The 22,377-nt window shown below is 56.2% G+C and overlaps 1 protein-coding gene across 1 annotated transcript in view; it reads left to right on the top strand.

The window, feature by feature from the left end:
* Positions 1-104: 104 nt before the first annotated feature.
* Positions 105-22,377, top strand: part of BCL11B (B-cell CLL/lymphoma 11B) — a gene marked incomplete at its 5' end in the record, with an annotated part of 88,432 nt that continues 66,159 nt past the window's right edge. Inside the window, 2 exons of the mRNA XM_015565830.1 lie at positions 105-207; positions 11,828-12,196. Coding sequence (XP_015421316.1) covers positions 105-207; positions 11,828-12,196 — 472 coding nt within the window. The remainder of the gene's footprint in view (positions 208-11,827; positions 12,197-22,377) is intronic.

Raw genomic sequence — 22,377 nt, 5'->3', positions numbered from 1 at the left:
GCAGTCTGCAGAGCCACAATAGCAGATAGTGGTTAAGGTCATGATGCCCTGTTTATCCTTTAAATGTTATATTTTAAAAAATTTAAATAAATAAATAAATATATATATATATAAAGGGGTTCTCCCCTCCCCTGAATTCCCAGCATAGGAGCCATCTGCTCGGAGCAGTTGCTGCTGCCATCCTCCTTTGTTACAGCAGATACCTTAGTAAGAATTTGTGGATTTATTCTTATTTTTTTGGGGGGGGAGGGAAGGTAATAGGTGTCAATGTGGGGTTCACCTTGGGAGAGGGGTGCCTTTGGAGGGAAGGACGGGACGTCTCTTTTATTTTGCACCATTCTAACCCGAAAGAGGACTTCCCGGTTGCATTTAAAACAAAATGTTTTGCAACCCGATTTGAGCCTGGCTTGACCCAGATCCTCCTTTTTGCCGGTTGACATTGGGCCCTTTACCATAATCAATTGCTTCTCACCCTGACCCCCCACCTTTAGGCGGATAGTGGAGTGGTTGTTAGAATGTCTGTACTTGCAGATAATCTCTCCAGGAGGCAGTTTGCCCCACACAGCTTCTGTATAATGGCAAGAGTTGTTTTTGAGGAGGGGAAAGTTGGGGTGGGGGGTCTGGGAAAGGGGGAGTCGTGGGGGTGCATTGCTAAGCTAGCAGCTTCAAAAAAGCAGCCGGGCGTGTTTGCAGTTGTGTGTCAGGGGGAAGAAGCAGGTAGGTTTGCTTGGCTTTTGCTGGCTCCGTTTCTGACATTCCTGGGCTTCGGGGAGAAAGCCCGGACCAGGAGGACTGAAGGCAGCTGGGTGAGGGGGCCCAGGGGTGCCGGGTGCGACATCCTTCCAGGTCTCATTTGTTCTGAGTCGCAGAGCGGTGCTGGGGAAAGCCAGCGCGGAGCCCAGGCAGGGAGGGAGAAGGGAGGCAGAGGAGGAGGGAGGTGGGGACGAGGAGGCGAGAGGGCAAAGGGTATCCCGCCTGCCTCTCAGGGCACAGGGAGTCCAAAGCATGTGCAGGGGTTTCAGCGGGGAGAGTGGCCCGACCAGTTTGTAGACAAGGCTATTTATGACCCACAAGCAGCTGGCTTTTCGGTCTGTCCTGTGTCACCCGGAGGTGGGAGTCCAGGCTGGGGAAAGGCCAGAACTGGGTGCAGTTTAGGCTGCACGGGTCTGTGCATGTGTCCCTCCACGATGCTGGGGGCATGGCCGGGAGGTGCGCTGGAGCCCTGGCCTGCAAAATGGGTGCTGTCACAGCCCCCACCTGGAGTTCACATTTTAGATTTTAAATGTGAAAGGAAGGAACCACGGACAGCGTGGTACAGCTTCGGTTGGGTGGCAGCCGGCCGGCCTGGGGAGCAGCGGCCGGGGGCTCTTTAGGGATGACGCAGCCTAGGAAGAACGGATGGTCTGGGAAACACCCAGAGCACAGAAAGAGCCTGGGTAACCTTGGGGTGTCGGGGGCGGGGGGGAGTCGAAGGGCTCCATGATGAGCTGGTTACATTTGCAGACAGGACCCCTGAGAAGCGGAGGGAGGTATGAGGAGTGTGGGAGACAGCTGGGGATGAAACCCTGGGCTTCTGGTTTGTTTCAAAATGTTTGACCCAGATGGAGATGGCTTTTCAAACCGGAGGACAGACACAGCGATTAATCTAAAAGCAAACGCAAAACAACTTTTTTTTGGTGAGCAGGCCGAGGGAAGGGCCTGGAGCCTGTGGTGCCACCCAGGGTGAGAGGCAGGGCAGGAGCACTCGTCCACGAGGAACTGAGGTTTCCCAAGAAACTGAGATGCCCGCGGTGCATCACATCACCCCAGGAAAGGGGAGATCTCAACAGCCCACCAACAGGTTTCTGTGGGAGATGAGCCGTTTTCCACGAGAATTCACGATTTTGTGAAACAACTAGAGACCCCAGATTTGACTCCGAAGTCCGGCTGTGTGAGTTCCACGGGTGCCGTTGCAGTAGGCTTTGCTGTCGCTGTCTGTTTGGAAGGTGGCGGTGCTTACCGGGATCGTAACCCCCAGGGTATGGTCGCACATCTCCAGTGGTCCGCCGAGCTTTCAAAATTGGGCCTCTGATCAATATCATAAGCTATAGGCCCTTCTTTTTTTTTTGGGGGGGGGGTAGCTGGTAGGGGGAGTGAAATCTTTCTCCCTTCTGCACAGAAGGAAACCCCATATCATTAGAAGTGTGATATAAGTCAGCTGCTCTGATTCCACGGGAGAATAAAAGGTGTTCGTCACAGGTGTGAGGCCGGGCTGATTTTATTCATTTGTAATTCACACCTGAGCGAAAACAGCCGCGAGCATATTTTAACAACCCCTAATATTTTTAAAGGTTTTCTCCCCCCCCTCCCCCCGGATATTATGTACAGATGCCTATTTCTTTTTCTTTTTTGAGGGGAAGAAGTTGCTATCTGCCTGTGCTCTGGCCTTGGTGATTTTTGTCTGGCCTTCAAAATATTTCATAACAGAAAACGAGTCATTTCTCAACCGCTGGAGTGAATGCAGTTCGCTCTGGTGAATCGGCCTCAGGAGCAGGGAGGGAGGCTGAGGGCCGAGGGGGTGCATGCGAGGCTCTGCTGACCACTGTGCGGGACCAAATGGGTCCTCCTGGCGGAAGCAACGGCCAGCTGCGGGTGCCTTTGACAATAATTAGCATAATGTCTCCGTGAGATGGAGCAGGCCGAACGGCCCCTTGACAGAGGGATCCGTTTCCGACTGTGGAGTGCACCGGTTTCCAGAGTCTTATCAGAACCGGGCTCTTGGCAGGGCCTTTTCGCTTAGAACACGGCTTGCACCAGCCGTCCCCTTTCTCTTTTCATCTCCCTTCCCCATCGCTTTGCAATCTCTGGTGCTTGTTGTGATAAAAGACTTTCCAAAATAAACTTTCAGTTGCATTGGCTTCTGGTGGATGGATGACAAGCCCGAGGCGCCGAGACGCGCGTGGCGCCACTAGGCAGCTAGGGGGCGCTCGGCGCCCGTGTCATGTCTGGGCGCCTTGGCTGCCATGGCCAGGAATGGGCTTCCTTGGGCGGCTCAGGCCCTTCAGTGGCTGCAAAAATGTCTTCAGTGTGAAGTTGTAATATTGATTTTCCTGCAGAGATTCGGGCCGGGCAGAATGAGAGTATAAGTTTGAGAAATCTATTTCCAAGCGATCAGCATTGATTTACAAGCCCTCCCTTGGCAGGTGGGGGCAATTTTATTTTCTTTCCCTTTTTTTAAACACAAACAATTAAAAGGGTTAGTTTGGAATGGTGCGTTTCCCCCAGACTAGTCTGTGGTCTGGACTTTTCTGAGAATCCCCCTCGGCTCTGAGGCATGCCTGACCCGGGGTGGGGGGTGGAGGGCCCTGGGCCTAGGCTGCAGGTCACAGAGACGGGGGACAGCTGAGAACCACTGCTTTGGGGAGTCGTGTACCTAAAACGGCTTGAGGAGTGGAAGTCCTTTTAGCTCAGGTTTGATAACACTTGGACTCTCAGTTCCATTCATTAGGTTCTGTTCCCACTGTCCTAAGGGACAGGGCATCATTCCCCAAAGAAATAAAATGCCAGCTCAAATAACGCGTGAAACTTTGTTCGGAAGGAGGGTATGCTTGCTAGACCCCACGTTGCGAACCCCTTTCACCCCAAACGGGGCTCGCAATGGCTGGCTTTTAAAGGGACCATGTCTCCCTTCATGTGCGGTCTGGTGCTGGGGAATGCGCGCGCGCGCGCGTGTGTGTGTGTGTGTGTGTGTGTGTGTGCGCTTTTGATCACAGCATTTCTGCATCTGTGATGGCTTCTTCAAGTTGAAGAAATCTGGAGGCAGCACAGTTCACCCCGAGTCTTGTGCCTGAGTTCAGTATCTGGGCAGAAGGGGTTACCCTGCGACAGGGAAGTGTGCTTTATGCTAACCCGAAAGAGAAATAAATTAGGTCAGACAAAAGCCAAGCGCTGTCATCAGCCAGAGGAGCCTTCCCTCTTCCGCACAGAGGGCCGGCAATTTATCTGATGATTTCTCTACTTCGTTTAATGTTTGAGTCGGGCTGGTGGTAAGCGTGGCGCAGCAGCGGGCTTATCTGACAACGCGGAGATGAAGCGGCCCCGTCACCTGGCCGCCTGGGGCTGGGCAGTGGCCTCTGGCCTGCAGAAACCGTTAAAAACATTCTCTGTAGAAATCCCCAATCCTGTGCCTTGGAACTTGGGGGCGTTTCACAAGCTGTAACTCAGTACAGACCACAGATATGACAAAGCTTGAAAAAAAATATGTGTCTAGGGGGGAGGGCGAAGATGAGGTTCTTGACTTTTGGGGACTGGCTCCTGCATCTCCTGCGGCTCCAGGAAGGCTCCCCTGGCTGCCCGGTTGGGTCCTGCCTTTAGCTGAAACTCTCCAAGGACTGGGCTGCTCGGTTGAATGCGGTGCCACATTTGGGAGGACCAGGGAGAAGAAATACGCTTTGGGGACTCTGCCCTGCGCCTCACAGTCAAGTTTTTGATGCCACCGAGCAGGCTCCTCTGGAGGGGGTGTGAGCTGGAGGGACGCGGACATGTTTTTTTAATGGGGCGAGGGCACAGGAGAATGCCGGCGATGCATGTCTGTGTCATCCAGCTGCCCCGGGAATGGCTTTGTCCCTCCTGAGCGTTCTTTACGTGTGTCCTGTGTCTGCCCCCACCCCGTGCTCCCCACTCCCACAGACCTCTCCTTCCCAGGGAGCCAAGTGCCATGGAGATCTGCCCCTGTTCGTTCTCCCCTCCCTGAGCCGACGCGCGCGTGGACTGCCTCCCCTGAGCCGTGGTTTTCCCAAGGCGAGGATGGGAAGTGCGGAGACCAGGCTATCTGGAGGCACATGAAAACCGGGGGGGACACACTTCTTGCATGAGCCAGCGATGGGGGTGGGGGTGGGGGGACAGCATCGTTTTTTTTTTACTGGCGAAAGGGACACCAGATCAGAGGTTTGATTAATGGCGCTACCTTCACGGGGACTTTTCGTCCGGCATTTTGACATATGCAAGTCTTTTGTGTAGTTGGTGAAATTCAAGATATTCATGCCTTTTTTAAATTTCTTTTTCTTTTTTTTTTTTTCTGAAGCAGCCGATAATCTGCTTGGGTGCTGGATTAGGGAGGCTGTGCTATTTTACTCTCATGAAAGCCCAGACCACACAAAATTAAGTGACTTAAAAGTTTTAAAAAAAATTCTCTGTTTTACATAACTTTTTTATGACCCCCTTCCACTGAACTGCTGAAATACAAATACATGTGTTCATGTTCTAATGAGTTCTCCACTAAAACAACACAGGAAAAAAAACCACACAAAACCCACGGCAGAAAGTTGAATGCCAATGTTATTGTGACTCACGTGGGCTTCGGAAATGGAGGTCTGCCCAGGAAAAAGATGGGGTGGCTTGTAAGTGTCGACCTTGGGCATGAGGTGTGGAAAGCAGCCTGTGCCTGTGATTTTGGGGTCTCCCTCGGAAGGCCCTCCGGCTGCTGGCGGCTCGCAGCCCCTGTCCTGGGTGGGGGCCCCCGCTTTCTCCTGCTCAGCACCTTTGGGAGAGCGGAGCATTCAGTGCAGCAGACCTCGTCATTTGGCTGCAAACAATGCTTTTCTGTCGCATCCTGGCGAGCCCTGCTGTGGCTCTGAAGATGTAGGGCAATTGCAGTTTTACAGGATCTTCTGAACGTGTAGGAGGATTTCTGTACATTGGGGTACATCTTTCTTTTTTAAAAATTAAACTTTTATTTATGAAAACGTAGGTCACTCCCTTCTTTGGTGTCATGGGCTTGGCTTTTTTTCAGAAACCTTGCAGTCATGGACAGGGTCTGTGAGAATACCTGGATGCTGTTTTCCTTATTCCTGTGGTCCTCTTTCTGCTTTTGGATGTGTGAGACCGGCCTCACGCATCTGGGGGTTCGCGGGAGAGCTGTATGTGGTGGGGGGAGGGGGAAGGTCGGACTAAGTCTGTAGAGCAAGTGAGGGTATTCCCGGGAGCTGTTTTGGATACACTGAAGTGTCCTGGCACCAGGCAGGGGTGTGTAGGGCCACGTGTGCATCTGGGCTCCTCCTCACCTCCTCGCACTAGCCCATCTGAACCTGCCCCCTGGCTGTTTGCTGAGGTTCTTTCCACCCCCCAAACCTCTTGGATGAGGACTCCCGACTTCCGGAATGCAGGCCAGGCCCGGGCCTTCCCTGTCCCCCTCAGCCAGACCCCTGGTCATGTTCCTGGGAAGGGAAAGCCACATGGCAGATAAGGCTGTGTCCTGGCAGCCTCCGCTCCGTCTTCTGCCCAGATGTCAGAATTTTGAAAATTTCCGTTTGAGATGCGGTTGGTGTGGAGCAGACAGGGCCTCATAGGGGTGGGGGTGGGGGTCCCAGTGTGCACTGGTCTGGTCCCTCCTAATTTGAGGGCGGTAGGGAGGGGACCCCTTTGGGGAGGTCTCAGGGAGGCCCAGGGCCTGGGCCACTAGCTCTGCCACACCTGGAACAGGCCATGCCTCAGACTTCTTTGCAAGAGGGAGGGTGGTCAGCAGAGAGGGTCCATCAGAATGACCTGCCCTGCTTGGACCCGGCCGCTGTGCCCTCCCAGGGTCCAGCGACAGCCCCGAGCCCGGCTGGCTGCAGGAATTCGGTGGGGAAATGCACTGGGACCTGGATTGCCACCCTCGGATCTGTCCTAACCCTTCGTGGCCCCGGGAGGACCGTCCTCCTACCGCGTGACTGGCCAGGCCGGTCTCCCCGCTGCCGTCCGGCCGCTCTGCCCCACTCATCACTCCCTGTGTTGGGGGAACTTCATCGAGCCCCTTGCTGCGCCTTAAAGCGTCATCCAGTCACAGATCATGCTCTTCACCAAGAACGATTCCTCCCCCTCCCATCCCCCGCTCCCCCCCTCCCGCCTCGCCGCGGTTGTTATTTTCTCTTGGATCCAATAAATTAAAAATTGATGGCAGCTCAGAATGTGCTGTGCTCCACGGAGTGCGCGTGCTGGTTGCGTTTCCGAGTGGTCGCCTGGAGTCCGGGCCCCTCCCTGAAGGTTCCCGGGAGGGACAGAAGCGGCCCCTCCACAGATACTCATTTGGAAATGGGCGCGGGTCTCAGGGCACAGGTGTGGAGGCTCCAGTCTGGTGCCGAGCTGGCTGGGTGGATGCTGCACAGTCCTTGTAAACACGGGTCCCTATCAGGGTGGTGGCGGTGACGTGGGTGGCACAGGATTTTAAGATCCTTGCACCCCTCCCCATGTTTTTTGGGAGAGCCTTCAATGTACAATGCATGAAGACAAAATATGTTCTCTATAATTTTACAATCTTATCAAGAAGACAAAAAACGCCCCCCCCGCCCCATTCCTGAGACAGTAATTCTGTGTATGTTCCTCCCGGATTGTGGCTTAGCCATGGAAGACAGAGGGTTGGGTTTGAATCACTGCAGGGTGAGGGGCACGCAGCCCAGTGCTGCGTGTGCAGCGATGCTCCTGGGACCCCAGGCGCCCGCCTCTCCCTCTCGGCTGGAATTCCCGGGAGGGCAGGTGCAGGGGCAGTTGTTAGAGACCCACCCTGTGAGCAGGGGAGCCCAGGGGATCCTGTGTGTGGGGGGATCACCGGCCAGGTAAGGCCCAGCTAAGCCCGAGCAGCCGCTGGGGGCCTGTAGGCGGCCTGGCTGGGCCCGAGTTAACCGTGTCTCTCCCTTTCCGTCTGCTGCCCAAATTCCTTCGCAGCCCAGCTGAGGCGCGGGAGAGTTTGTCTTAGGATCAAGTGCTTCCCCCGTGCACTTAATGTCCATTATTATTTGTGAATCCTGACTTCATTGCTTCTAAATGCATTCACCAGCTGGGAGGAGGCCCTGGCTTGTAAATAAAATGTGGTTTTGTTGTAAAAGAGGGTGAACGTGCTTTGTGTGTGTCTGTAAATATGTACTGTTTGGCTGTGCTCTTCAGGATTTAACCTTTCGGGACCCACCCCAGGCCTTTGGGACAGCGCCCTGGGCATCCATTCCTGTCTCCTCTTAACGAATCAGACCGTGTAGCAATCTCTCTACCTTATTCGGCCCACAACAGTGAGAACAGCAATGTTTTCCAGGGCTGCCCGACTCGGGAAGCTTCCCAGCACAGCACACAGCCCCCCGGAGGGCACATCTCTGCTTTCACGGGGGCCCAGGTTGGCCGGGCAAGGCAGGGGCTGGTCTGCAGGGCCCCGGTATTCAAAAAGCTGCCTTGGTTTGACGGTGTCTTTTATCTTTCCTGGTGCTTTCTCGTCTCTGGGTGGCAGTTGGGACCGCTCTGCCTGGCAGGCACAGGCTGGTTCTCCGAGGCGGTGCCGAGCTGTGCGGCTGGGCGCCCACCGGACAGAGGAAGCAGGGCTCCGAGGGCCCAGGCGCGGCCCCGCTTGGCCCTTCTCTAAGCCTGGCCAGGCGCCTCTCTCTCCTTTTATTTCTCCCATCGGTGATGCAGTTCTGAGAAGGGACGCACACATGCGCTCCGCACACCTAGCTTGGTATCCGCCTGCCAGCGGAAATGAAACCACAGCCTGACGTTGGGGTGTCTCCCAAGGCCTTGGGTGTGAAGTTTTCAGGCTGAGGAGGCCGTCTTGGTCTACCCGCTCTGACCCAAACATTCAGCAGTTTGGGGGGGCCATTGCCACGGTCCTGGGAAGTGTCTCCTGCGGCAGGCCCCACGCCCCAGGAGGCGGGGAGAGGAAGCCCCATGGTTGGGCGGGGTGAATGCTCTCTTCACTTGGAGTTTTACTTTCAACACTGGAAGTGGGGGGAGGGAGGCTTTCAGGTGGTGGGTGATTCCTGGCCTCCTGGCCTCCCCTGGAGGCACTGAGCTGGACCCCGGGTCAGGAGGTGGGCATGGAGCTCAGAGCTGTCTGTGGCTTGCCAGTGGGCCCGGCTGCCCGGGTGGGTTGGCTGTGAGGGGACTGGAGGCGGAACCTTGAACTGCCGCGCAGCGAATGGAGTGGGAGACTTTCAAACTCAGTGACTGGGGCTCGCGGGGCTGGCACAGGAGGAAGAGGAAGGCAGAGAGACCGCTCAGTCCAGGAAGGCTTACAGATGTTACAAAAAACCCCCCAAAAAGCGGGGGCAGGGAGGACAAGGAAGACAGAACCGGTGCACAGACGGGAGGGAGAGGGCAGCATGCTTGCAAACAGCGCATGCGACCCTTGCTAATTTTTAAATGAGCCCGTGTTTCTTTCAAATTACAACAGGATTTGAAATTACATAGCTTCCCCGTCCTCCCCGCCCCCCCGCCCCAGCAGAGAGAGCGGTGTGATTCCTAGAACTGCACAGGGGAGCCAGGGACCAGGCTGAAAAAGTTCATGAACGCAAAGCCCACAGCAAGGAAGGGAAAGCAGAGGTGGCATGGACAGCAGGAGGTCCCCCTGGCCCCCTGGCGATGCTGGGGAAGGCGCACCGGCCTCCTTCGTCCTTGCTCACGGTTATCACATGGCCTGAGTGACAGGCCAGCACGCCCGACCGCCTGGGCAGGCCCGCCTCTCGCCAGGGGACAGGGGCCGCCCACCCTGCCCACCACGAACTCACCTGTTTCATTTGCATCTCAATTTCATTTTGTCCTCCCCCCCCCCTTTCGGATCATTTCCTTTGTGCCTCTCTCTCTCTTTTAACAAAACAATATTTTGACACCCTCCTCCCATGTATGAGAGTCCTTCTCTAGACATGGCGCAGAGTCCACCCTGATATTTCTAAAGAGCTGTTTTCACAGCCCTCTCCTTTGGCTCTGAAATTATGTATATGTAATTGGTAATTAAAGGTGTGAGCTTTTCAATACAAACAGTATTGCTCAATGTTAGATCATTAAAGGGAAAAGAGGCTCCGAATAATTACCTTTTTCCGTCCCGACGAACGGTTCACGGGAACCCAGGCACCCCCCCCGCCGCCCCCCGGAACCGCATGGGGTGGGAGGGTGGCGAGTCCATTTTCACCGGAGCAAGGCATCTTTTCATAAGACCAATTGGTAAATTAATTACATAGCATTGCCTTCCAACTCCTTTCCGAGTCGCCTCCCTTTTCTTCTTTAAAGCGTGATGAACGGTTTCTGGGGCGGGCGTTGTGAAAGGTGCCTCTCGAACCTTCCAGGGCCTTTCTGTTGGAGGGAAGCAGGCGCTGGTTTAGGATCTCCGCACCTGCGGGGTGTTTCTGTGGGGCCACGTTTCGAATGCGTGTCTACGTTCAGTTCACGGGAGGCTCAGTCTGCTTTCCGAGAACCCCAGGCAGGATCTCAGACGCCCACCTCCCTGCTCAGCGGGACCTCCTCGGGGACCCACACACGCATGTTTCATACGTGTTCCGTGCCGTGTTCCCACGACCGTGGACTCAGTCCTGCACGCGGACGCGCACAGGCCCCGAAAGAAGCCCGCGTTCGGAAAACACAGAGCCGTGATTTACGTATAGGATGAGAGATGCCACAGGATTTTCCCCTGAAATTATCTGTTCTTTGGCTCGGGCCCGCCGATCGCTTCACAGCCACGGAATGTGTTTTCTCCCTTCCCTTCCTTCCCTCTGTGCTCCTGCGGTTTTCCTGATCCTTCCTAACTGGCTCACAGCTTAACATGTACCCTCCCCCTCCCCCCGGGGTGTCCCACCTCTGAGGACCCCGACACTGTGCCATCTTCCCGACCACTGCCATTGGCTCTCAAAAAATCTCTTCCTCGAATCCACTCCGACCCGGAGGGAGGGCGCAGCTCCCTGTCCACGTCCCTGATTTATGACACCTTTTCTGCTGCCGAGTCTCCCAGTGCCCCCGAGGGGGTTGCTGCTTTCTGAGGTATTTATTGGTTTCAAAATACTTGTGTGCTATGCCCCTTACAAAAAAATAAATAAAAATACGGAAGTGTATCAGCTGCTAGAGAAATGGGAAAATGTACGAAACCCATTGAAAGTGTGGTTTGTCATCTGCTAAGAAATGCCTCTGGAATCTGAAGGATTTTTCCCCCTTTTCCTTTTCTGGGAGCGAGAGTGACACCAACAGGTACCGGGGTCAGGGGCGGCTGGGAAACCTACAGAGCGACGGTCTGACCCGTGCCGGGTCTGGGGATGGCCCGCTGCCCCTGGGCCGCAGCCCCGCAGCCCCGCAGGGCCCCTTCCCTTCCCGGCCTCGCTCCTCCTTTTGATATTTCTCTTGGAACTGACACTCACTTGTTGCTGGGCACGTGGGCTCCTTGCTCTCAGCAGGCCTGGGCCTCTGACGGCCGCCTGCGTTTCTGTCTTCTCGTCTGGTGTGCCGCCAGGTCTCAGGTAGAGGAATGCAAGTCGGACTCGCATGAATGGGGAAGCCATGAATGAGAGGTGGAGGGGGGCGGCAGGGAGAGCCCCCGCCGGGCCAGAGGGCTCTGGGTCGTGGCTCTCAGCCTTGGCTGCCCGTCGGCATCCCCTGGGAGCTTCAACCACAGCCCCCACCGGGCGTTTGGCTCCCAGGGTCCTTGGCCCGGGCGTGGAAGGTTTTCCAAGATCCCCGGGTGACTCTCAGATGTTGCAGATTTCGAGGGACATGCGCCCCATCTGGGATGGCTGAATCGCTTGTGAAACCAGCATGTGTGTTCGGACGCTGTGGGGTGGGGGTGGGGGTTGGCAGAGAATCCACTAGGAAGCAGTGAGGTCAGCCCGGCTTCAGCCACAAGCTCAGGGAGCTGTTGCTCCCGGATCCTCGGTTTGCCCATCTGTCGCCCACCTTCGGGATGGCGCACCCCTGCCTCCGGGAGTCCAGGGGAGGACGTGGTGAGCTCTGGCGTCCCGCAGCGGAGGGGGGCCTGCCTGCAGGCGGGGATGGGTTGGAATGCAGGCTGGGTGCTTGTGACTGCCTAAGCCCATCTCTGTCTTCTCTGCCCCCCTCTCCTTTCTCTCTGCAGCGGAGGCTGACCATGTGGAGGCTGCCATTCTTGAAGAAGACGAGGGTCTGGACATAGAGGAGCCCAGCGGCCTGGGGCTGTTGGTGGGTGGCCCCGACCCTGACCTGCTCACCTGTGGACAGTGTCAGATGAATTTCCCCCTGGGGGACATCCTGGTTTTTATAGAGCACAAGAAGAAGCAGTGTGGCAGCAGCCTGGGCACCTGCTATGACAAAGGCCTGGACAAGGGCAGCCCGCCGCCCTCCTCACGCTCCGAGCTCAGGAAAGTGTCCGAGCCGGTGGAGATCGGGATCCAAGTCACCCCCGATGAAGATGACCACCTGCTCTCGCCCACGAAAGGCATTTGCCCCAAGCAGGAGAACATGGCAGGTATGGCACGTCGCACTCGCCCGGCCGCTGCACCAGCCGACCCCCGTGTCCCATGCCCACCTTCACCCCTGGCTGTGTCGGGTGCCGGGGCCGGGATGGCCTGGGAGCTGTCCAGGATGGCCTCGGGGCCACCCGCTGGGCTCGCCCTTTCCGAAGGCCCACCGTCCAGGGGACGCTCAGGAGGAGACGGGCCCAGGGTTCAGGGCGGCCCGACTGGCTGGTGGTGGCTTTGCTTTTGACAAGGGGGCGCGGCACAGGTATGGCCTAGTGCACAGGTGGCCAGGAGTGCAGAACGGGAGCCTGGAAGTCTGGCTGGCCCTCACAGTGCAGTGGTTCATAGCTCCGTCTCTGGCTTTGGAGCCCTAGCCTTGGGTTGGAATCTGTGCTTCACAGCTTGGCCTGATCCGAGTACGCATCTGTGAAATGGAGCCTGTGACACCTCTTTCCTTAGTGTTGTTGTGAGCTGGGGGGACTGTGTGGGGGTGGTCCCTGGAGGGCACTTATGACTGGGGTCGCCCCTTTTCTCCCCCTCCTCTCTCTGGCCTCCGTTTCCCATTTGTGCAAAGAGGCTCCTTCTGCCACGGCTTTGTCCCCGTGGGTAGGTCTGGGAAGGGCTTGTGGGCACTTGCTGGAGCATGGTGCCCCTCGGGGAGGTTGGGCATGTCCTTTGGTCCGCCGACTGAGCTGGCCACCTGGACCCCTGGTTCTTTCCGCCTGAACAGCAGGTATGGGGCTTGTGGTCTCTGGCCAGTCTGCTCATCACATGGTTTTGCATGAGTCCCTCTCTCCAGGCCCTGGCATGGCCTGCCAGATCCTCTTTCATGGGGCCCAGGCTCTGTGCAAACCAGAGTGCTTGCTGTGGCTCATCCTTCTGAGCCCAGGAGACCTCGGGGACAAAGGAGGGCTCTGGCCGGCCCGTGTCCCCGAGAGCGGCAGCCTGTCCCATAGCCATATGGCATCAGATTGGGTGCAGATGAGGGTTTGAATCCTGATGGTTGGCTTTGGACAAGTCGCTCCTGAGCCCCTGCCTCAGTTTCCCCATCGGTCAGCAGGAGTGATGACACTGGCAAGCCTGCATGAGGATTACGCGAGCAGCGGCTCCGTGAATGCTTTGCCAGTGGAAGTTTTCTTTGGGGCGGTCCCCTCTGTGCTGTGGTGTGCAAGGAGGTGTGGGTGGCCGGCTGGGAAAATGTGTGGATCTGTCTCCACCATGTTTTGGTCATGGAAGCTAGTGGGGAGGTTGGAGGCTTTGGTGCCCCTTGGAGGGTGAGCCAGGTAAGCCCACAGGTGAGCCCACAGGGGAGATGGATGGGTGTGTGTGCAGAGATCCCCCCTGCCACCAGGAGGCAGTGGGTACGGTAATACAGCAAGCCCAGCTTCTCTGTAGCAGCCATGTGATTGTGGGCCTCACTTTGCCCATCTGTAAAATGGGATCAGTGAGCTAGATCTCTCCTGCAGAGAGACTGTGGTGGTCTATGCTGGGGACACTGGCCTGTGGGCCTTGCTTTCTGGTGGGTGTGTGTCCCAGCACATGAGCTCCCACACTCCTACGGCACCAAGGGCGCTGAGAAAAATGTCCCAGGCCAGTCATGGAGACCCTAGCTTTTGAGTTCCGTGCAGATCTGAGTGGTGCTTCCTGCGTTGAGTCTGAGAACAGTGCTGGGTCCCTTTGTCTGTACCGTTGAGGTCCCCACCCTTTCTTTTCTTAATCGGATGTGCGAAGATTGTTCTCCCCAGCGGTACAAGCGCGCGCCGGACGGTGCCCACCGACCCCCGGGGGGCTCCGCAGGGGGCCGGCTTCCTGCTTTTCCCAGAAGCCCTCTGAGTCCGCATTTCAGGTGACAGGTGCTTCCCAGGGAGAGGCTGCCGACCACGGAGGGTATGTGTGTTTAAGAAAGCGACTCAATATGATTTCATAAAAGGCCACACTAATCTCCAAGGCACTGCGTCTCCCCCCCTCACCCCTCCCCCGGCTTTGGTTATAGGTGGTAATACAGCAGCAGCCTCCAGTATTTTTGCTTTATGTGACCAAAGGTATTCTCGGCCTTTTCTGTTCAGCGACAGGACGAATGGCTTTCTCCATTCCTGAAGAAACATGTGAAACAATCCCTTAGAAGGCTAAAGAGATGTGTCTGTTCAGAGCATTTAAAGGGGTATTTTAATCAAGGGCACCAAACAGTCTCCGTGCCCTGCCAGCCGGAGACGGCCGTCTGTTCGACAGCCCATCATGCTCTTCTCTCTCTTGTCCCCCCATTTTCCCCTTTTCCTTTCCTATTTTGGCACCAACTTCTTTTATTATTATTATTATTATTTAATAAAAAGGGAAGATTAGAGAATAAAACTTCAGGGGCTCAAATGTATAAAGTAATTTAATATGGTGGGAGCATTAATTATTTTAGCGTAATTGAATTCTGAGGACTGCAGCGGTTGCATTTCTGTCGACAAGCCCTGTTTATTATTTCTCTGTGTAGATTAACAGTAAAGGAAACACAGATAACTTTCAGTTATTTATTGTAAAATAAATGTGTCAATTCATGTGTAAAGCAAGCTGCTCAAAGATAATTGAGCCTTTATATTTTAAGAGAGGGGCCCGGAGCCACAGGCGCTGCTCCCCCCGGCTCCCGGAACCCCGCCCAGCTGCTGCCCCTGCCACTGGCTCCGTTGGTCGCGCCCAGGCCTCTCCGGTGGCTGTTCATTCTTAGGGCCTCGCCTCTGGTTTGGTGTCCGAGGTGAGGTGCTCGCGGTGGCCAGGGGCACGGTGACCTTCCTGGGAGGCAGTCTGCGTGTTGTCCCCCTCGCTGCCAGGTGCTTCCGGAAGGTGTGATCCGGAAATGGATGGGCAGGGCTGGCTTGTAACTATTCGGGGTCCCTTCCACTCCTGGGGGCATCCCCAGTTAGAAATACATTGGGATTCTGTCAGTCATCGCACCAGGGCGGGATTTGGGATCACCCTTTCTTGGACAGTAATTTTGGGGATGGGTAGGAAAGGATTCGTTACTCTTCCTTTTTATTATTATTATTATTTTTTGAATGGTAGAGAAATAGGAGAATGGAAGGAGGAAGTTTCTGAAACTTTGTCTCTTGAGGGCATTCATTCATTCAAACATCCATCCAACCGTTCATTCATTCAGTAGCTGAGCGCCTACTGCCCTTCCCCCCGGTGGCGGAGTCCTAGGGGCCCGGAGCGTGTGGGAGGATGGCCGTCAGGGCTGCTGCTCTCTCCCGCATGGGGAACGTGGCCAGAGTGTGGGCGGGTAGGGTCCCTGCCCTTGATGTGTGGGGCTACCGGCCCAGGCCCTGCTCCCTGAGCGTCCACTCTGGGCGAGGAGGTCCATGGTGCGTGTGTCCCATCTGGGGACAGAGAGGTGAAGCTGGTTACGGTGAGGACCTTGGCTTAGAGGTCCGAGTCGGAGGAAGGCCTCTGATGCCAGTAGCCGCCAGCCGATGGAGGAGTTCTTCCCTTTCTTAGGATCCCTTCCTGCGGCCTCTCCCTGCCTCTCTGAGGTTTCTGATGGAGCCTGGGGCGCATCCGTCAAGGGGAGATGAGACCCTGGGAGGGGCCAGAAGGAGGTTCCCGGGTTTGCACAGAGCAGGGGTCCCTGAGCTGCTGTCTGGGGAGGGCGTTTTGAGGAGGAGTGAGGAGAAAGGGAGCTTAAGGGGCCGTGGGGCTTGTGGCCTGCTGCCTGGAAAAGCACCCAGGCCAGATGTGTGCCACCCGGCTGCCTACTGGCCTCGCTAAGCTGCAGTGCCCACATCTGGGGACATACCTGACAGTAATGGTGACTCTAAGTGACATGTGCTACACATGTGAGCACCCTCCCCTTGCCCCAGCCCCATCGTTTCCTGGGGTTCTGAGAATCCCGCCATCAGAAACAACTTCAGAACCACTGTGGTGCTGTCGTATGTGTCCCCACCCTGCCGGCCCCCATCCTGTTCCCACTGCTGTCCTGGGGCGATGCGCTCACGGTGTGCTGCCCTGGGAGGGTCTCGGGGGTCGAAGGGGCCAGGGCTCGCTTGGGCATTGGCTGGACCCAGGAAAGTCAAGTCACTTTTCTGGGCCTCAGTTTCTGCATCTGCACCTACTTCCCAGCACACGTCCAGCTGGCGGTAGACGACGGAAAAGGGGGGACTTTGAAAAAGCCACGCTCGGGAGGGCATGGACCCTGCTTGGTGCACGAGGTGTTTGCTCTCCTCAGTGGACATCTTGGAAGTGTGCCGTGGCTCTCTCAGCCACGTCCTCGCCATCCCTCCCTAGAATTCCCATCTCACAGCCACGGGAGGGGCGGCTCTTGATCACAGGTAACGGGTTCTTGCGTGCTCTCCCCTCTTCCACAGCCAAATGAAGCTATAACGGGAGGAATGAGCCGTCAGCCGTCACTCAGAGCTGTGCCCTTGCCTTCTCTTCCTCCTCCCCCCAGACCCCAAATGTCAGGTTTCTGGAGACAGGCAGGAGACAGGCAGCGGGTGACAGGAGGTGGCAGGTCCCCCTGGGCTGGAGGTGGCAGGCAGTTCCCTGCCGCCCACAAGTCTTCACCCAGAACCCCGAAGGCCAGGGTGGGCCTGGGGGGAGGGCGGTGCAGGCAGCAGGCAGGGCGTGGACAGGGGGTTCGGTTTGGAGTCCTGGTGACCCATTGCAGGACAAAATGCATTGGGGAAAAAGGGCGCCTCATCAGCTGGAGGATTTTCATGCTGCTCTGAGACTTCGTTTAAGACTTTTAAAAATAAATAAAACAAGTGCGGGGGGAAAAAAAATTAGCTTGGCCCGTGGCAGACGAAATAACTTGCTTGTGCTGGAAACTCGAGATAAACTCACTTGCAGGTTGTCTTGAAAAACTTGCATTTGATATATTTCGAGTTGTTATTTTCCCTCCAAATTAAGATTGGTTAAATCCATGTGTGTTGTGGCATGGATTATCTTTTTCTATTATTAAATCGTGACAGCTAATTATTAGCTCTGTCTACACCAAGGAAGAGGGGAGTGCTCTGTCAGAGGGATGTGGCCTGGGCTCAGGCTGCGATGCTGACTGCCCCCTCTGCCCCCCCTGCCCCCCCCTTCCTCCCGAGCTTGGGCAGGGTTGGTGGGTGGAGGGGAGGAGGGGGCCTGCCTGGTAACCCACACTAGGCTAGATGCTTTTCTTGGGTAGAAATAGTTAGCGACACTGAAACAGATACCTGTAACCCCACTTTGAAATTAGACATTCCTAACCCTACTTTAAACTGGGGTTCAGAGAGGTTAAGGGACTTGCCCAAGGTCACACAGCGAAGTGGAATCAGAGTCAGGTCAGCCTGGCTTCCTGGCATCATACGGGGATGGAAGCTTTTAGGGGGAGGTTGGCAGAGCCATTGGAGGCAGGCACTACCTCTAGACCCCATCCAAGGTGCTCCTGGTAGCTAGTCCCAGGCGTGATCCTTGCCCATACGGCCGGGAGCCCTCAGGCTCCCAGAGACCCTGGCCCACACACAGCCTGCATACTTCCTGGTGAAGGCTTTGGAGAGGCGGGGGCAGGAAGAAGAGCAATAGGACGTGAATTCAGGCAGACCCGGGCTGGGGTCCTGGTTTTGCCAGTGACTGGTCTGATCCTCAGCTCTCCGAGCCTCCGTTGCCTGTAAAATGGAGATTATCCTTCTTATCTCTCAGACTTCTCGTCGGTGTGATTTAGACAACTGATGCAAATACTAGGTCCCCGTGATCGTCAGTTGGTAATGACACTGAGTCACCAGTGGGATGCAAAGCAGGGTTCTGGCCTGCTGACCCGCCCGGAAGGACCTCATCGCCACCCCTCCCGTTCTTCCCTGTGGCGAGACTTGTTGGAGCTTGTGTCCCTGGTCCTGGCAGGGCTGAGTCCAGACCCCAGGGATGTTGAGTCAGACCAAGGTGGCCTTTTGCCACACCAGGCTGCCCAGCCCTGTGGCTCGAGACCAAACATTTCTTCCCCTTTGCCGAGTTCTGGTTTCCTCACCTGGAACCGGAGCGAGGGGGTGCTGTCCGGCCGGCCGTGTGGCCTCTGCGAACAGCGTCAGCAGCCACAGAATGGGACTGTCCACCGAGCTGTTGTGGGAAAGTTTACTGAATGAAAACGAAGACAAAAGTACTGGTCCAGCTATGGGGCCATTTTTTTCTTTTTCTTTTTAAGTTTGGGGCCGTAGGATCTGTGGTTTAGGCCGGTGGCTCCCACTCTGGGTCAGGAAAGAGGGAGGGAGGAGGCAGGAGGAGGAGGAGCCTGGGCCCCGGTGGCCGGAACATAACCGACAGCCTAGTTACTGTTATTATTATTAGGGTTTTTATTTGACAGTAAATAGTTAGCAGTTGACTTAAGTTTTTTATTAGGCATTTGACAGCTTTTTTTTTTCCCCTTTGCTAATTTTCATGCCTGACTAATGCATACTCACCAGCTCTAGACCCCGCTAGGAGCGGGCTCCGTGCAGGAAGCCCTAGAAATCACGCAGCCCGGTTGTCAGCCCTGTGCCCTTGGGTTCATCTTTTCACGGAGGAGACGGAAAGACTGACTTGTTCATATTTGGATTTTTAATGGAGCACATGCTTTCAGAGCTTCCGGTGAGCCAGTCACGGTTTGGAGGGCTTGACAAATCTTAGTCACAACTTAATCCTCCTCACAACTCAACGGGTAGGTGCAAGTGTCAGCCCCACTTTGCAGAATTGAAAACCGAAGCACAGAGATGTTAAGGCACTTGCCCAAGGTCACACAGCCGGTTAACAGGGGCTCAGGGTGTGAACTCTCCAGTCACGCTCTGCTCTGTGGTGAGGCAGTGCTGCCCTGGCCATATTTTACCTTACGTTCCCACCCTCTGTCTCTGCCCCAGAGAGGTGGCAAATCAGATATGACTGTCATTTTAGAGACGAGGAAACCGAGTCCCAGAGAGGGTAAGGCCTTGCACCACCACCTGTGAGTAAGCCTAGAACCCGGCTCCTGACTTCTGGCTGACGACCTTCACGGAGTAGCACTGGGTGGTCCCTGGGTCACCTCCAGTTCGGTCACTGTCCCTGCCACAGGCTCCCTCTGCTCCCAGCCAGGCAGTGGGTGACTTCCAGGCCTTGGGTGACGTGCCGTGATGGGACCTAGGGGCTAGTGTGGGGTGAAAGAACCAGGACCGTGGCCTCCACCTGTCCTCCATGCATCTGTGGGTTTCGTGTCGACGCCGTTTGTGCAAAGTCCATCTTGTTAGGAGCTGACTCCTGTGGGAGTGTTGGATGCATGGGGTGGGGTTGGGGGAGGGCAGGCAACCTGGACTCCTAGACTGGGGAAGGTGTCCTTGCTCTGGCTGACATGCTGTGACCTTGAGCAGACCCTCCCCCTCCCTGGGCCCCAGCTTCCTGAGCTGAAGTGTGAGAAGGTATTACAGTGGTTTCCAACAGCTGTGAGGGCCTGGCGGGAGGGTGGGGCCTTCCATTCCAGCTTCTCATCTAAGTCCCCTCCCCACCCAGCGGCCCCGACCCACCCCCTTTCCTCACTTGTTACAGATGGGGCTCAGTAATTTTCCTTGGAAGAAATTGGCGGCTGGAAAGGAAAGCTCTTATCCTAGAGCAGTGGCTCTCAACCTTCTGGCCCTTTAAACACAGCTCCTCATGTTGTGACCCAACCGTAAAATTATTTTCGTTGCTACTTCATAACTGTCATGTTGCTACTGTGATGAATCGTCACGTAAATATCTGATAGGCAGGATGGTCTTAGGCGACCCCTGTGAAAGGGTCATTCGACCGCCAAAGGGGTCGCGACCCACAGGTTGAGAACCGCCGTCCTAGAGGCTAAACAAGGTCTCTCTCCAGCTCCCAGCTGGGCAGGCTCTTTGGGAGGATTGGTGCACTGACCCTGAGGTTGAGAGCTCAGGCTCAGGGACCTCCTGTGCCCAAGCCCCTAATGTAGGTGTGGTTCGGTAGTTGATATTTTTGTTAAGAGCCCCCCCCCCAATTGTATAAGCCTCAGACCCTGTGAAATCCGGACCCACCCTGACACAGGCACTGCTAGGTGGCAGCCAGTGACCTAAGGGGGCAGAGATGTCAGCCTTCCCTAACTGAACCCTGGGAGGGGCTCCCCATGGCAGGTGTGGTCAGGGCCTGTGGGCCCCCGGCTGGGCCCAGGGCGGCGGGGCCTCTAAGCCTCGGTTTGTTTTTTTCAGTGGGTTTTCTTAGGGCCCTCCAGCTGGCCTGCTGGTTTTGATGTGGAAGGGGAGGTGGTTCAGGAAGGAGGAGTCTGTGCCGTGTGTGTGTGTGTGTGTGTGTGTGTGTGTGTGTGTGTGTGTGTGTGTGATGGGGCTGGGGGAGGGGTGTGAGAGTGGTGGCCTGGGAGGGAGAGGTGAGACCTCTGGACGAGAGACAGGTCTGGGAAAGGCTGCCTGCTGCTGCTCAGACTCCATGGAAACTGGGACTCTGGGCTACGCTGGGTGGAAAATAGCAACAAAATGGCCTTTCCTTTGGAGGTGGGAAGTCAGAGCCCCCAGTCCTGGTGCGGAGACGGGCAGCTTTCAGACGGACCACGAAGGCAGGGAGAACTGCTCAGCCCGGGACAGCGATGCTTGCTCAGGGCCCTTGAGCGCCTGGGCCCGAGTCCCGGCAGCTTGCGGAGCCTGCTGGTTGTAGGTGTGGACACAGCCTTAGGCAGATGAATCGAGATTCAAAGGTGCAAACTCACAATGCAGAGTCCGGGGCCCGGCGTCCCTAGAGCCTGGTCTGGTGGGGCTCGAGCGAGGATACCTGTCCACCCCGAGTCCAGAGAACACCATGCTGCTTTCCTGACTTGAGGAAAGGAACCTTTTTTAAAAAAAATAAATATTTTTTATTGATTTCAGAGAGGAAGGGAGAGGGAGAGGAAGATGGAAACATCCATGATGAGAAAGAATCATTGATCGGCTGCCTCCTGCACGCCCCCTCCTGGGGATTGAGCTCGCAACCTGGGCACATGCCCTTGACTGGAATTGAACCCTGGACCCTTCAGTCTGTAGGCCAACGCTCTATCCACTGAGCCAAACCAGCTAGGGCAGGAAAGGGATCCTTGAAGGCAGTGGAGAAAACACTGGCTTTGTTTCCACAGCTTTTTTGGGGCAGAGTATGGCATCTGGAGAGTGTACCCCCAATGGGATTCTAGGGGTCCCCCTTCCCTTGGGACTGGGGTTGGGGACTGCCTGCCCTGGGCTCAGTGTGATGGCTGGGTCTTCCTCTCCCTTAAGGAGAAACAGGGCAGACCTTTGATGACCCCTTCCCACCCCAGCCACCGGCTGAGTGGGCTGAGGTTGGTAGACCCCACAAAACTAAGCTCTCCAGGGAGGCCGAGCGGATTCTTTTCCCCCTCCCACCACGAGTTCAAAGCCCGCCAATTAAGCAGCCTAAACAGTGTGGTCTGCGCCCTGCATCGCTGACATCACGGGCCTGTAAAACTTTCCCTGCGGAAAAGGCCACTTCATTCGCCGGGAAAAGAAGTCTGTAATTTTCCTGACCTGGCCTTTGCTTTGGAGAGAATAGGAAAGGGAGAGAGAACTCATTTCCAGAAACAATCGGCCCGAGAGAGCAAACAAGGTCCATCCAGTGTGGGGCCCCGCGGTAGGGAGGGTAGGGAGCGCTGAGGTCCAGGACTCCCCAAAACCACGTGCTGTGTGTGCAGAGGAGGAGGCTGCCAAGGGCTTTGGGGCCTGGGCTGGCACGTTCCAAAACTAGGAGGGAGGGGAGGTTGGGGAGATGGACATCAAAATCCTTCCGACTTGGAGACGGAATCCCTCCTCCCGCTGGCATGAAACCACCTGCCTCCAGACTAATGCAGTCTCCCCCCTGCTCCGCCGGTTGCAACTTGCAAGACTTGTTCTGCCCGGGTCTGAATCTCCAGCGACCCCTCCCCCCCTGCCCCCTGGACCTTGCCCACCGCCTTCAATCCATCCCTTCCCCCGCTGGAGGGGGCAGGGACAGCTCCTCCTGCCCCGCCTGCTTGCCGGGGACTTCAGGCCCTGCCCACTAGGGGCTCGGAGCTTGGGGTCCATTAGTCTCCCTTCACTGCCAAGTCCAGGCACACAACGGCCTTTTCCTTCCCGAGGCGGTGGAACAGCTCAGGCGGAGGTGTGGGGGCGGCCCGCACCTCTCCGATCCCGCAAGGGAACCGGCAGACACTCTGGAAACTTTGTGATTGTGCGGGGGGCCTTCCCTGCTGTCCGTGCCCCGCCCCTGCCCACCGGATACC

The sequence above is a fragment of the Myotis davidii genome, unplaced genomic scaffold (assembly GCF_000327345.1).
Source record: "Myotis davidii unplaced genomic scaffold, ASM32734v1 scaffold60, whole genome shotgun sequence".
Classification (NCBI taxonomy): Eukaryota; Metazoa; Chordata; class Mammalia; order Chiroptera; family Vespertilionidae; genus Myotis; species Myotis davidii.
Note: the sequence above shows the minus strand (reverse complement) of the source record. Positions and strands in the feature narration are given on the sequence as shown.